The 16,043-nt window shown below is 44.2% G+C and overlaps 1 protein-coding gene across 1 annotated transcript; it reads right to left on the bottom strand.

Moving 5' to 3' along the window:
* Window positions 1–1,951: 1,951 nt before the first annotated feature.
* On the bottom strand, window positions 1,952–14,624 carry Abhd13 (abhydrolase domain containing 13). The gene is made up of 2 exons (XM_036166676.1): window positions 14,380–14,624; window positions 1,952–4,561 (listed from the first exon to the last, which is right to left on the bottom strand). Exon 2 carries the CDS (start codon window positions 4,539–4,541, stop codon window positions 3,528–3,530), a length of 1,014 nt encoding a protein of 337 aa, XP_036022569.1. The 5' UTR covers window positions 4,542–4,561; window positions 14,380–14,624; the 3' UTR covers window positions 1,952–3,527.
* Between the last annotated feature and the right edge of the window lie 1,419 nt (window positions 14,625–16,043).

Genomic DNA, 16,043 nt, shown 5'->3' with positions numbered 1-16,043 from the left:
TGTTGACTAGCAACAGGATGACTGACTGACTCTACCACAGAAGTGAGCCGTGTTTCTGACTAGGGGAGGTGAGGTGCATACGCAGGGGGAACACAAAGAGCTTTGCGTTTTCTAGTTAGGAAGCTAAAAACCAGACTTCCGTGCTGTGTTGATGCAGCTTTACCTGAGTCACATGAAAATACCTACAATTCAGTGAACTATCCAAACTTAGGACGAATTTTTTCTTTTCCACTTTTTAAAATACACAATTATCAAACACAAGAGGAAACGGGCTAGAGGGGATGATCAAAGGGATCAAGTGTGTCAACGATGGCCTAGATCAGTGGTTCTCAACCTTCCTAATGCTGCCACCCTTTAATACAGTTCCTCATGTTGTGGTGACCCTCAACCATAACACTGTTTTCATTGCTATTTCATCAACTGTAATTTGCTACTGTTATGAATCATAATGTAATTATCAGTATCTTCTGATGGTCTTAGGCGACCCCCTGTAAAAGGGTTGTTTGATCCCAAAGAGTAGTGATCAACAGGTTGAAAACCACTGGCCTACACAGAAAAGTGATTTCTTTCGACTTCACCTTATTAACTCCTGACCATAAGGAGGGAAGACACACTAACGAAAACCATTAGTAAGAGAGGCTTCCAAGACAGGTTATGTACTTGTAAATCATCTCTACCAGGCCTACTCCCACCCAGGCAAATCTAACAGCAGGTACACTGAATCCTCAGCTACATATAAGCCACTGCTCCAGTGATGTCAGCAGAACCATAACTTGTCTCAGTGTCAAATGTCGCCAGCCCACCTGTGATTTAAGCTGTTGTGTGACTTACCTACCCATTTTACAACAACATTTAATGGATATGTCACCATGGTCAAAATCCTATCAGCAAAACATCAGAGAGTTACGTCAGGCCCAGGGTCATGTAGGACTTTGATGAAAATGGTATTCTGTAGCTTTCTGCTCATTCATCTCATCAATTATTTCTGAAGCTCATTTAAGAGTAGTCACCAACCTCTGTCAAGTGCTTTCTAGACTACTGACATCCTTTGGTCTGTAACAACACTTTCTTCCCTCAATATGCAGTATTCTCTGTAAGATCCTTTTTAAAAAAAATCGGGTTTCCTCTATTATTCTTTAAAATAAGGAGTTTTAGATTTTTTTCTAAGTAAGTTGAACTTGACATGTTTAGAATAATTTTAGTATTTCCAAATTAATAGTAGCTGAATAAGATTATTCATCCATTTCTGTCACTGTTATTAAACAATGAGCTAGAAATGGACAGACAGACCATGGCCATTCCTACCAATGATGAGGCCAAAGTGAAGGAGTGACTCATGCATTACTCATGGTTCACTGAGCCCAAGTGAGAAAGTTTTCAAAAACAATGCCAGGAGATGTCATGGCCCCTCAAAGTGTGAGCTTGTTTTCCATCCCTACCCATCTAAAGAAATTATCACATCAAACACAAAGCTGGTAACAAGAGATGCCCTACCACCCTGAACACAGCTGTCTTTGCTACAGCGAGCAAGGTGGTGGGCACAGTACAGTGTTCTTCCACCCCTCAAGTCCCAGTCAGCAAAAGGGGCACAGAAAGAGTAGCTGAGAAAACAGCAAGGAAGGGGTGGCTAGCTGTCCTACTTCATCAGGAGAATATATACAACTCAAGCTGGTACACCCTCCAGGCCAAGTGACTGATGGAAGCAGAGCAGGAATGCAGTACTCTGTAAACGTGAAAACTGAGAAAGGATGCATGACAGCTCGTTTCTGAAACTACATTTTGAGGTTGGGGATTTAGCTCAGTGGTAAAGCACTTGCCAAGGCCTGGGGTTCAATCCTTAGCTCAAAAAAACAAAACAAAACAAAACAAAAAAACCTACATTTTGGCTGTTGTTACTTTTCGTCCTGGCAACAGATTAGTATTCAGGATAGTCATTCCACACAGCAAAGACTGACAAGATGAAAAGCAGCCTTTAATATTGTGTGGTGAATTTACACATACAAAATACACCCTCCATGATGAGTTACCAACTCTTTAAAAAACAAGACTCTTTACAATTAATAATTTATAGAAAAGCATTATTCTTTAGAAATTATACTTGCTATACATTATTATTTTCTAAACATTGGCATAAAATGAAGGCTAAGAATGCTACTTGGCAATAGTATTTCTAGCCCTATGTTCATGGAAAGTTTTAAATTAAGGTCAAGATTATTGACTCATTATTACTCTGTTCTAGCTGCTTGTGGAAGGTCAATAATATAGCTAAGCTATCTGCAATCCTGTGTGTGGAGCTGACCTAATGTGCAGGGCTCAAGCACATCTACCTGGTGAGGGCTGTGGGGAAGGACTTGGCAGGTTCCACTTCATGGCTGGAATGTCACCAAGTATTTTCAGGCTCCAGAGGCTCACTCTGTCAAGTACAGCTTCCCACCCACAACTCCTTAACTGTTCCATGTGTAACAGGCTGTAAAACTGACAAGCTTCTGAAGACTGTCACTTTATATAGCCCTGTTACACAGAACTGAAATATTAAGCCATACTTGGTTATTTGCTTTTTAGTTTTTCTTTCATTATGTAATTTACTTGCAAAAAGCTTAATAAATGATGCTTCCCTCTGTCAAGTCAGGCACATCCTAGGTACTGGGACTTCAATCAGATGAAACATTGCATAAGGCTGTGTGCAACATATGTTGAGACATCCTAACTCAACTATCAGCTAGTTCAGTTCGAGCCCTTGCTGTGGCTGTTAATGTTCAGCTGGAGATTCACAAACTGACAGAGGCTAAAGTCCTGTTTGCAACCAGAATCACAAAAGTTCAATGTGCAAAGCAAGCTGCAATAAAATGCTAACTTCCTATCCCACTAGCCATGATCCAGACAGTGCCTAACAGAAACACAGTACATCTATATCGGAAAATGGTCCTGTTTATTATTAGGAAAAAGCTGGATCTCAGCAGCAGAGCATGGAATCTGCTCACAGGCCTCACACTCATTCCTCACCAGAAACAAAATAGAGTTTACATAAAAATAGATATAACCCGGGAAACCATATACATTGGCATGTGACCAGTGTTATTTACATTAAAAATATCGCATTGCATAAAGAATAAAACACCACCATGCACTTCATCTTAATGTTTACGGTGAAAACGCAGTAGCACTGGGCTTGCTCACTGTGATTGTCCCAACAGTTACTAAGGAATGACACCTGAAGGGTTCTTGTTTGTGTCTCTATCTGACTACAACAGAGATTTTACCACTTCACCAACAAGAATCTTTTGGATGAGCTCTAGCACATCGGCATCTTAAACTAAAGAAAGGGGTATTTAACCAGGCTGGAAGTTCTGGTAGGAACGTGAAATAATCTCAAGAAGCCCAGTTCTGAAATATGGAGAGTTATAGGATCATCAGAACAGAGTGCTGAGGCCCTTCAAAGCTCAGAGTCACTGTGCAGACCAGCAGGAACACACACCCAGAAAGGACATTCTACACAAACTGGAACCCAAGGCATCCATCAGGGGGCATCAGATAATCGTGACGTTGGATGATGTTTTCACCATGTCTTCAGGAGAATGGCTCTTGACCACTTCCTTGATGAACTGTTCGAGCGCAGTGAAGTAGCCTTGGCACTGCCACGTGTCATTGTGCGTCCCGTCTGGGAAAATGGCTAGTCTTTTAGTCCGGGATGGGGAAAGCTCATAGAGCTGTTTCATCATCACGGGGGGAATCAACTGGTCAGAGAGGCCAGAGATGAAGAGAGAAGGCATCCTGCACTGGGAGATCTTCCTGTAGGACAGAAACTTATTTTTATAGCACCATAAAGGAAGGTAGCGCATCGGGAAGAATGAAAAGAGTGTGCTGGCCATGTGTGGTATGCTTAGGAACGTGTTCTCCACCATGATGGCTGAAATCCTGTGAGAATTCTCAGAAGCCAAGTGAATGGCCACCGCTCCTCCCAGTGAGCGGCCAAAGAGGAAAACCTTTGTTGTGTCGAGGTCGGGTCTAGTCATTACATAGTCCAGCACGGCTTCAGAGTCCAAGTACAGTCCTTCTTCACTGGCTTCCCCCTCACTTTTCCCGTATCCCCGGTAATCAGCCAGCACCAGGTTCACTCTGAGGTTCACCAGCATCAGCAGTGCGTTTGGCAACCTGTGGCCTACGTTGCCTGCATTCCCGTGAAAATAAATTATAGTTGGGGAATAGGGGGAATTGTCTCCAGTGTATCTTACCAAGATCAGATTCAGGCGTACTCCATCTTTGGTTCTGATGAAAATATTTTCATGCGGAATCCCGGTGGGCATGGGGACATACAGACGGGAGGAAGATGGCTGTTCTGGAAAATAGAGCAAGACATCCTGGAACTTATACAGGATACCTGCGATCGACACGAATATTAACAGGAGTAAGACAACGCCTCCATACAGATGAAAAGTCACTATCAAAGGTAAGAGAGAGATGCGGCAGAGAGCCCAAGACCAGGACGCCAAGGCTAGTAGCCATCTTTCAATAAAGCTCCACAGCATCCAGGATTTTTCCATGGTAGCTCCACGTAGATATCCTAGGAGACACAGAGAGACCCAGTGACTCAGCAGGCACCTCTACTTTCAAGGTAAGACCCATCATGAAAAGCACTCAGTGCTCTAGGAACTACACCATTCTGCCCATGAAATTGATCATTACAATTCCTTATTAGGCCCTATACTACTCTTCCCAACCCATAGTCATAGAACACATTCATCAAACCCATATGCTGTCAAAAGGCACTTATCTGCTTCCAGGCACTTCATTTATGCATTCTCAATGACTTGATAAAAAAACAAAAAGCAAAACAAGAAAAAACAAAATTGTAACGCCATTCCCATCTTCACACATGGGGAGACGGAGTCTGGATCTGGCTGCTGTCCTAGCTCTACAATAAGTCAGAAGGCAGCATGCTTCTCGGAGCTCCTCCTTCCTTCAGTTCTTTCAACCCTTCTGGACTGGTCAAGAGTCAGTTATTTCATACATGAGTTTTTACTACTGCTTCTCAAGTTCCACACTCAGCTTTTTTTCTTTAAAGATTCTGTATACAGTCAACTCTATATACAGACCACCTTGAACTTCTGATCCTCCTGCCTCCACATCTCCAGTGCTGGGCTTACACCATTCTGCTGTTTTATATGGTGCTGGGAGCTAAACCCAGGGGCTCCAACATGCTAGGCAACTGAACTTGTTGCCCGCCCCCCATCCTGCCCCCAGTCTTCTTGCTTGGTTTTTATTAAGATGAATCATTTTGAATATAAACAATAGCATAATCCTTTTTCTTTGATTCGTAGAAATAAACAATGCCATCCAATTGGAGCAAGCTGCATTACAGGATAAGCATTGAAGGTCAAATAAAAACACAACTTAAGGAAAAAAAGTACCCAAGCATTGCAGGTATAGATCTAGCTAAAGCAGAACCATGGGGTGCAGTGCAAAGCACACTCAGCAGAGCACTCCAGTTGCTGCTGGCTGATCTTATGCTCTCCCTGTCACTGTCAACACTCACACAGGGCTGGTTTACTCCTTTGCAGCAGGACTCTGATGGTGCACATGGTGCACGGTCATGTGGGCTTCCCATATAGAGCTTGGACTTATGTTTGAGTGCTAGTATGGAAAATTGAAAGTAAATTGGCTCCAGCTTGATATAAGATATAAAAGAATGTGGAGGCAGCCTATATAGGTCAATAAGAGAACATCTGCTAGCACATGTAAAGCCTGGGATTTGATCCCCAGCTCTATAAAGTAACAGGAACAATAATGATGACAATGATTTTAATTACAACCTAAAAACTGATTCAAAAGGTTTGGAATAATACACACGCACTGAGCCCACATAGTCATGTACATTAGAGTATTGCAAAATATGGCAAGATACCATTTAAGATTTCATTTAAGAAACAAGTAAAAATCCTTACTGTTCTTTTCACAGCCCCCCCAGTGATCTGACAGAGGTGTCAATGATGAGTGGACAACAATAAAGAACTCAAAGCTCATTTTAGTGATCCAGTAGGCAGAAGCACACTGAAACCCTTAAACCTCTATTGAATAGCTACCAATCTGTCATCTAATCCACTCTAACTCTAGGAAAAAGCAAGCTGAAACCCCACTAGAAACTTGTGACTACAGAAAGTGTGCCTGCAATTGGATAATTAGCAACAAGGTAACTTATTTTTCAAATCCAAGTTCTTATTAAAGAAAAAAAGACATTTGTAAGGGGAACTAGAAAGCCCAACACACACAGAGGAAGCACATTTTGAAATTCAAACCTATATTTACATCTGTTCAGGCTACTCTACAGTTAACAATCCTCGACTACTTCAGCCTCAGCCCTTTTCTTAAGTACTGTATCTCTCATGGCTATGCACTCAGGACCAAAATGTGTAAGAAAATGATCAGCTTGCTAAAACAGGAATATTCTGAGCAGTGGTACTTAGGCCATCTGTCTGAGTATATAACTTATTATCAGTAAATAATAAACTTGGGAGTTTCAAAAAAATCTTTCTCAAAGCCACCTTAAAGGGTAACATAATTTTGACAACAAAAATATGATAAGCATAATTTATAATGGGTGGTTACATCACAGTTCAGGAATAATTATGAGCCCATTTTGAAGAATATCAATCGAACCTCAGTTTTTAGATAGAACAGATTAGTAAAGTACACATGTATGACTGTTTCGTACTGACAGACTATGGTTCAGAATGATACCATATATCCCAGCCTATTGGCAGAACTCTCTCTACCTTATTCCACCATCCACCTCAAAGATACTCTGAGAGGAACTCCAACACGTGCATGTAATTTCAAGGACTTTTAGTCTGCTAAATTCAGTGAAACAGTCAGCAAACCAGTCACCCTGAGCCATCCATTGAGATGCACTGTCAACTACATACAATCTAGAGGTCTGACAATGAAAATGAGTCAGCTGCATAGAGCTATGGCCAGCACTGGATGAGTGCTCTATTTCTAGATTGCTAATCAGATAAAGGGTTAATGATAGCTCCTCCTTTGGTATAGAAAAAGCAACCAGCATTTAACCTTCAGGCCTATTTCCCTGGACACCTGAGAAGGGCAGACTACTAGCTGAGCTTCTATGCAGCACTGTGACCTTTGTTGAGCTCCTCCATGGTTAAGAGAAGAGTAAGGGCTACAGGCAAGTTTGAGGGCTTCTCTGATCTAGATGCCATATGGAATAGCTTGTCCTCTGCTGGGTGTTGGAGCCTACGCCCATGGACTGTTAACTAGACAGTGCTTTGTGAGAAGCAGGGAACAGCTGCACTGTGTGGGGCCTACTCCCCCTCTTGTGCCAGCTTCCCACTATACCTGAGCTACCAAAGGAAAGAGAGACTTGATGCCATCACGGCTCTCCAGAAATCACCCCTGAACAATGCAGAGCTTGGCTGGTGCCTTACATAGGACTTAGGCCTCCCAAGGCTGAAACATCCAGCGAACTCCAAGAGTTGGTCATACAACATGACCAAGATAATCAACTGTACCTCAACGTATATGCCATATGGCAAAGTACTGATTTATCACCAGAAAAGAATAAACATTTATCACATTATTTTGCGTGCCAGAATGCATTGTATACTGACATCTTAGCATCATAATCAGAAGTAATGGGGTTTACTCAAAGCTGAGATTTCTACCAACAGATAGGTTGTGCAGTAAGAAGCAGGAGAGCTGTTTATGAAGAACACAGAATCACTAAGCATTAACCTCTTCCACACCACTCTTCTATATCATTGCTGTGTGACTTTAGTCTGTGTCTAAGGAACACTTGATTTCGTGTTTTTCAATTCTGTCCCTGCCATGTTATCAGATATGACCTGACAACATCACACACATGTCTCTGAACACCACCACTATGCAGACTTACCCACTGCCAGGAAACTCTTAAGAACGACATGAGAAAAATCTCACTGGCCAACATATCCAGCTGACTGAAGTGGCAACCACTGTCAACATCTCCAACATCCTCCTCCTCAGACCCTCTGCTCTCCAGTGGATCACTCTGCAGGCTGTCTACTGACTGCTCACTGTTGCTACAGTCTGGATGTGGCTGTCCCCAACATCCCTTTGAAGACATGGAGCTTCAGGAAGTGGACCCTCCAAGAAGGAAGCTAGGACACTACAAGGATTTCTCTATCAATCATACCCTGTCCCTACATACTGCTCTGCACACACACAAAGCAAGGAGCACAGTGAACTTCACGGGTGTGAGCCACAGGTGTCTCTCGGCCTTTAACACTAATTTTCTCGGGCATTGTATTATGGAAACAGGAACAAGCACTTTTTTCCCTTAGTGGTTTCATTCTCAAGACTCTCAGCACATTCTAGGATGAATTAGCCCCTATTAGCATGTCTATTCTTTGTCTACATTTCCCTTCTCTCTGTTCTCTAATACCTGATGCCTCATTGATGGCTCAAACTTACCCAGGCTAAATACATGCTCCTCCTCACTAAGTTTATCATGTTAACTATAGTAAAAAAAAAAAAAAGTATGACATGCTAGAATTTATGCATTACAGTATCAATGCCACCAACCATGCATGACAGAATCAAAAGGTATTACCATATGCTTGACGCATATGAATGCAAAAACACCTATCCTATTATAGTTAACATGCTTTCTGAACAGCATGCTCTGGGCTGTCACACTGCTGTTGGTAAGCACTTCTCAGGAGACAAAACACAAGGAATCTGTTAGAATGCAAAGCCAGGTTGGAAAGGATTGTTTTCCTGTAAGAGGACTGCTCTTGAGACACAGATGTGAAGCATCAGCTGTCTTACACTGCATCGAATTGCCCTCAAAACGCATCTTCTAATCCAGTAATCACTTGGTGAGCTCCTACATCCCAGTCACTTCTCTTCAACATCTCTAGTGCTCTGATGCTCCCTGGTCTTAAGTCTACGGTGGGTACGTGCAGCTAGGATTTAAGTGTGCCATGTTTCCACAGCCTCACAGCTTTCAGCACTTACTCCCCAGGCTGTGGCACTGTTCTGGGAGACTGTGAAACCTTCTGGACCTGGAGCTTGGCTGACCTAGATCTCCTAGGCATGGGCCCTGAGAACTGTAGCCCAGCTCCACTTCTGGACCAAGAAGCTCTGCTTTCTGGCCAGTGACATGTAAGAAGGTGCTGTAGCCTGCCATGCACTTCCTGCCTCTTCCTTAAGGTGCTTCAGTGAGGCACAAGGAAAGCTAACGCCTGTGTAATACCAACCAACCAGGGACTGAAATGAAAGACTACTTATACACTAAGCACGCTGGCCATACTCACCCGACCTCATCGGCCCTGGTGCTCCCTTACTGAGACATGCTCCTGAAAGATACAAATGGTTTTACTTCTGAGAAAACAACTTAGGGGCTGGAGATGGCTCTGAAGTTAAGAGAGCTTATTGCTCATTCAATTCCCAACATCCATGTGGCAGCTCACAACCACCTGAAACTCTATCCTAGGGGATCCAATGCCCTCTCTCTGGCCTCCACAGGTTCCTGCACACACAAAGTAAACGTAATCTCACACACATACACATAAAAAAAGAAACAAAACATTTAACTATCTTATAAACTGGTGCTTTAAAAAACAGAGTGCAATATCTAAGTTATGCTACCCTTAGAATACTGTTGTAGGCCCCCAGGGGTGCTGTCAGACCCTCCTGAACCACTGGAGATAACCACAGTGGCTTCCCAGCTCTGTCTCTAAGCAGTGTATATTAGGATCTAACACATCTCACTATGGTACAGCACTTAAAGACCAAGAACAAGGACGTCGACAAGAACAGTACTGTGAACCCTGCTGCTTACATTGTGTACTTTTGAAACTGATCAACATGACAGTTTTTGCTGTTGTGTGGCTCATGGTCTGCTGAGTATATGTTAAGCAACTTCTGAGTTGTTCACACGGCACATACACTCATGACTGTACCTGCCTCACACAGGTTCATGCAGTTAAGAGGAGACTAAGGAAATCAAAGATCACAGTCATCCACAACACAGCAAAGCAAACATCAACCTTCACTGCCTGTCATCACAAAAGAAATCAAGGGAAAACCTGAGCAAATCCTTTAAAAGCAGGACAAGGTGTAATTGCAGAGCTAGGATTATTTACTTTCCATTAAGCAGCTGTCTGTGCCACTTATTTTTAATCACTTAGCACAATTATTCATAGAAACACAAAGGATTCAAAATAATCTAAATACCTATTTGGCAAGGACAGTAGAGAGGAAATTAGAGCAGTTAAGTTCTGTGAACTCTGAGACCCCAGATAAAATGGATGTTTCAAGTTTTTGAAAAATGGCAGACTTCTGGAGCTGCTGAAGACCAGCATTGTCTTCATAATAAGACCATGGTGCTGTATACCTTTTCAGTGTTTGATCTCTGCTGTGCATATGCAATGATGGATGATACTCATGCCTGAGCAAGTGTCTATGTGCAGGACCTTCCCTCCCATCCCCAATCATGAGCTCAGGGAAGGGGAAAAGCTAGGTTCATGCAATAGTACTGAAGCAGCAGGCCCAACTGTCAGCTGTATGCTGACACCATTAAAGTTTGCACAGCATGTGCTGTACCAGGGATGCACATGAAGCTCTTGTGCTATGCATGAACACACATCTGAGGTGCAGGTTACACTGGCTGCCTTTTCAGTGACTTATTTTTACTTTAATAGGCAACTGACTGACAAACTACCATCCTTACACTTATGCACGTATGTGTTTACAAGACTTTTTTTTTTTTTAGATGAATGAAGCTCAACTTTCTAATACTTGAAGACTTTGATAGCTCTGTGGTAGTGGTGATAATACCAAGTGTGATTTTCAGCAATAGATTAGATGTCTCACCAATTTGCAAGAGAATGCTGAATTCAGTGAACACACTCTAAATGGCCAGAAATTGTATTAGGAGTTTAAGTTCACAGAAATGTAATGTGACACATTGGTTTCAAATGCAACACAAATCCAGTGGGTTTCACTGCATGAGCATCAAGATTTCTTTGACACAGTTTTCTAATACCATAATGTAAGCGACCTTTAAGCAATTCCCTCCTAAATGTGCTGCAGTAGCAGAGAACACCCTGCTTCTCCACCTACAGCCACAGTCGTATGTGGGTCTATTTTTGCATGCTTCACCTACAAGGGCACAGAGGCAGAAGCCTCACTAAGCAGATATTACAGTAATGTTAAAAATGTTAAACAATGTCATAGCTCTACGTTTGCAATTACAGGAAGTTTACAAGAAATGATGCTTGTTATTTTGTCATGAAATTATTACTAATTCACAAACTCTCACTTTTAATTTCTAACACAATAAAATATCTATATAATCCAAATTTCTTTTGAGTCCTCAATAATTACTCAAAATATAAAAAGGTCCTGAAGGCTGGAGAGATGGCCAGTGGTTAAGAGCAAACACCACTCTTACAGAGAACCTGAGTTCAGCTCTTGGCACCCATGCTGGATAGCTCTCCAATGATCTCCTCTGAACTACCTGCACTGTACCTGCACTCAGGTGTACATGTCCACAAACACACACACACACACACACACACACACACACACACACACACACACACACACGCCAGAGACAGAGACAGAGAGAGACAGAGAGTTAAAATAGAAACCAATCTTTAAAAAACTGACAAGGTCTGAAAGCAGAGTTCGAGAGCTGCTCTTTAATATATGTATCTCTACTACCTTCTCCCATAATCTTGAGTCCTGCAAATTAAGAACAGCACACTAGGATCTGGAGAGATGGCTCAGAGGTTAAGAGCACTGACTGCTCTTCCGGAGGACCCAAGTTCAATTTTCAGCACCCACATGGCAGTTCACAACTGTTTGTAATTCTAGTTCCAGGGGATCTGACACCTTCATACAGACATACAGTAAATAAATAAATCTTTTTTAAAAAAGCATACTATTTAAATCCTTTGTGCAATATATTATATGAGGTTCTTTATCCAGTTACATTTCACTTGAAAGAGTAACAAATATATGAATAACTGAAACTCAGCTATAGAAGTATTTTAATTGTCACTGTGGCAATAAACTAGACAGTAAACTGGTCAGGTCAACTTCTTTATCATAGACAAGTTAAAGGTCAACACTACCCCACAGATAAAATTACTCTCCTGTGTAGTTAGTATTTGTTAACTGACTCTACCAACAGCAAGAGATCTTTGAAAACTATCTCCATGAATTACAATGTTGAGCTGGTTGCAAACTGTGAAGAGTGGTGAGCACAGGTCCCTGCTGACAACCATATCACTCAAGATGCTCATTAGTTACTGCGGGGACTTCAGAGTCCAGTCTCAGTCCAAGGAACACAGAACTCCACGCTCACAGCAACTCTTCTTCCCTGCTGCTGCTGCTGCTGCTGCCAGGCACTGGGGAGTTCTGACACTCTGCCAGCTGCACAGCTGACGTGCAAACACAAATAGCTGCTCTCGGTGTGCTGTCTTCAGCACACCACAGAACGAGCTATTCGTTTCCCTGATGGCTACCCACATGCCATCAATAATGAGAAAGTGTGTTTTAATAGTCCCAGGGGACAGATGAACAGATCTGCCTACAGACGCTGGAGGAACTGGGGGGTCCAGAGAGCACTGGAACCTCAAGTAGACACTTCTAAATTACACCAGGCAGGAAGTTAGGATCATCTCCATGCTCTTTCCCTTGCAACCCCAAAGGATGTGCACATGCAGTCATCTCAGGAAAAAACTTCGGTGATAGATTATTATCACCATGGGAGCCAGTAACAATTTGTTCAGAGATTATATCTGCAAGTAAGAAAATGGTGAACAACTAAAAGCAACTCTGAGGCCAAAAATGTCAACACTGACATTAGACTGTAGAACAGACATTAAGTTGGACTTTATTTTCCGATATGAAGCCGACCTCACAGGAGTACCTGGCTCCCACTCTAATTGTAGGTTGCTCTTAGCCCTGGCAAACAAACTTGGCAGAATGTATTGCTTTGGGATCTAAGAGTTGTAAGACTCAGTGGTATAAAATGTAATAAGGTGTTAGGAAGCTAGCTTGCCACTCACCAAACACCTTAATTACAAGAACTGGGGCTTGTCCTAGATCTATTCTAAAGAGGGTATTTAAGGGCCTCAGGTTTTCCTGAGACTGATCAACAATTGTTAGAAAGATATCAGAACCTCAGAGGATGAATGAAACAGATAAACACAAAAAAAAAAATTACCGAGGTAACAAGAGATTGACAGCCCAGTGCCTGAGTTTCTGCTACCTGTAGATGCAAGTGCAGAAGCTTGCCTTCAATTTGCTTGGTCTTTATGACTGTTTCCTAATATACAAAAGCAGGGTGAAGCATTTAGTTGAAATATGGCTAAGATGTGGTGAGAAAAAGCTGCCACTTTAGAGACAAAATTCAAGAGTTTTATTACATGCAAGAGCAAGGACAGTCTCAGTAAGCATTTCGAATCCCAGTTGAATCCCAGCAGTGGCTCACAGGTGGTTACTACATTTGTATGTAGTTGAGTTACTAGGGTAAGGCTTTATTTTTCTGTAGAAACCCAGCTCAGATTACAGATCCTCCACAAACCTTTCCTTGGACTTTTCTCCCTACTGCTACCGGTTCCGTTCTGCAGTCTGTGCTGACTTGTGTGGCGGTATTTACCCATGTGGTGATGAGCCGGCTTACACAGGCTGGGAGTTCTTTGACAGCAGTGACCTTAGGTTACTCCACTGGACACTTTCAATGCACAGCAAGGCCCAGGGTGTACAGCGAGTCCAACTCAATCACAGCTCCACTGGGTGATGTCTCGGGTAGTACGGTTATGACATAACTCTACACGGACAATCATTAATTCTCAGCGAGATAAAAGAACATGTCGAAGCATGCACACATGTAAGTACTAATTCATGCCACAAGACAGAGACGGGGTGGATCGACCAACACCCCCCCCCCCAATAAAAAACCCCAAACAAACGTCAAATGTAAAGCCAGTGGGCCACTCGGTTACTGCTGCTTAGTAAAGAAGTGCAAAAGAGCTGAAGAGGGTTTCTTTTATGTTGACAGCTCAGCCAAGCGCCCTCCCTGATGCATTCTTGCTTCACATCAACGGTGGAAAAAGTCTAGCCCTGGCCAAGTTACTTCAAGAGTGCGAAAACTCTTGATGGTAAGGCCCGGTCGCTTGCAGCCGTGCGCAGGGCTGCACCTGTTACGGTGAAACGCACCCGTCCCTCCGACCCAAGCCCGGGGTTTGCTAACCCGACTGTTCCGGGCGGGGGAGGGGAGGGGAGGGGACCGAGGGCGACACGGGCTCCGGGATCCCAGCTGCCCCTGCCGGGTGAGAAGGTCGGGGAGGCCCGCGTCCCCGCCGCACTCACTCAGGCTCGCGGGCGGGCTGCGCAGTCGGCCGCGGGCTCGGAACCCGGCTCCGCGCAGCAGCGAGGCCCCGCGCCGCCCCCGCCGCTCCTCATCGTCCTCCTCCCGCCGAGGGGCCGCCGTCGCCACCGTCTAGCCCGGAGCTCCTGCGGCGCGGCTGGCTGGCGCAGCCTGCACTTCCGGCTCGCGCGCGGCGGTGTCGCTGGCAAATGCCCCCGCCGGCCCCCACATAACCTGTTCTCCGGCTTCCTCCCCGGAGTCGGAAGCCAGTCTGGCCCTCTGGGCATGCGCGGAACGCTAGGCTCCACCCTCGCGCTACGGTGGCCCGTTGGAGTTAGGTAAGGCTCCGCGTTTCCAGCCGGCGGCTCTTTGCACACCCTGCAGGAAGCGATGAGGAATTGAATTGCCGAGGCAAAGCGCTGCACTGTCTGGTTTTTTTGTTTGTTTGTTTTTAAACCTTCACTGAAGTGGACCTGTCAAGGCGGATACACTTCTTACTCTTACAATCCCGAGGCCCCGCCCAGGGTCGTGTTCACTGCGGACTCTCCCAGATGCCTCTGATTCTCTGGTTATGCTCTCCCTTCTGTCTACAGTAAATTCTCTCTTCCACTATATCTACGAGTACTCACGTCCTTCCTATTTATTTCTCTTTTTAATTCCATGAGGAAAAAAACAAAACAAGTTTGGTTCTCCATGAACCATGCAGCTAAAACAATACAGAGTTAGGGCTTGGGATGAATTTCCAGTTTTTCTCGTTTCCTAATTCGTGGTTCTCACATCTGCAGCACCAAGTTCTGCCTGTGTCTGACGTCGGAGCTCCGGGGCGGTTGAATGAGGCACGAGAGCTGTTTTTCCGTTCCAACCAGCGGGGCCTCTGACAACACTGCTGGGTGCTCCTGCCCTAATAACCTGTGACTTTACAACATCACAGGAACATTCGGGAGATTTAGGCGAACTGAACAGAAAGTAATTGGCCACAAGGAGCCGTAGAATCTGGCTTCACTTTAAACTAGCCTTGAACTGTCGGTGTGAAATATGGTTTCTGCACATCAGACAACCCTAAAATCACTTTAACACTCTGGCGTTTCACCAGTGCAGCAAAGTTTCTCTTTCAAAGGAAATAATTCCAAGAGTTCTCACCTTTTGCCCATAATTTCTGAATTCTCATTGGTAGAATAGGGCGGGTCACAGCCACATTTCCAGTGGAAAGCAAGAATTCCTGGGACGTAGGGCATGAGTTTTTATTTCCATCTATCTTGAATATTTAGTACAGTCATGAATGACAGAAGGAGTTCAACAAAGCTATCGGCTAACTTTGTTTCCAATCAACCGAACACATTTGAGAGGCCTGTAGTCCAGGCAGGTGTGTTTCTGGGCCATGGATTACGTATTACTATGAAGTGTGTGTCGTTTCCGCACGGAGAAAACGCTACGGACACAGAACCTGAGATAATTTTGCAGAAGTCGTTTTCTGGAGCCCTGACTCTGGGAGGGAGGATGCTCTTGTCTCCTGGACGACCGAACATGTCCGGGCAGCAACCCCATCCTCCAAGTTCGGCTCAACGACGGCACCCAGCGGCGAGGAAAGGAACGACCTCAGCTACAGCCCGAGGCCCGGGAGGCCCGGCTGCGCAGGCGCCCTGAGCCGCCGCGCGCGCCGGCCTGC

The sequence above is a fragment of the Onychomys torridus genome, chromosome 17 (assembly GCF_903995425.1).
Source record: "Onychomys torridus chromosome 17, mOncTor1.1, whole genome shotgun sequence".
NCBI classification, from domain to species: Eukaryota; Metazoa; Chordata; class Mammalia; order Rodentia; family Cricetidae; genus Onychomys; species Onychomys torridus.
The sequence above is the reverse complement of the archived record's forward strand: the minus strand, read 5'-3'. Positions and strand labels throughout refer to the sequence as shown.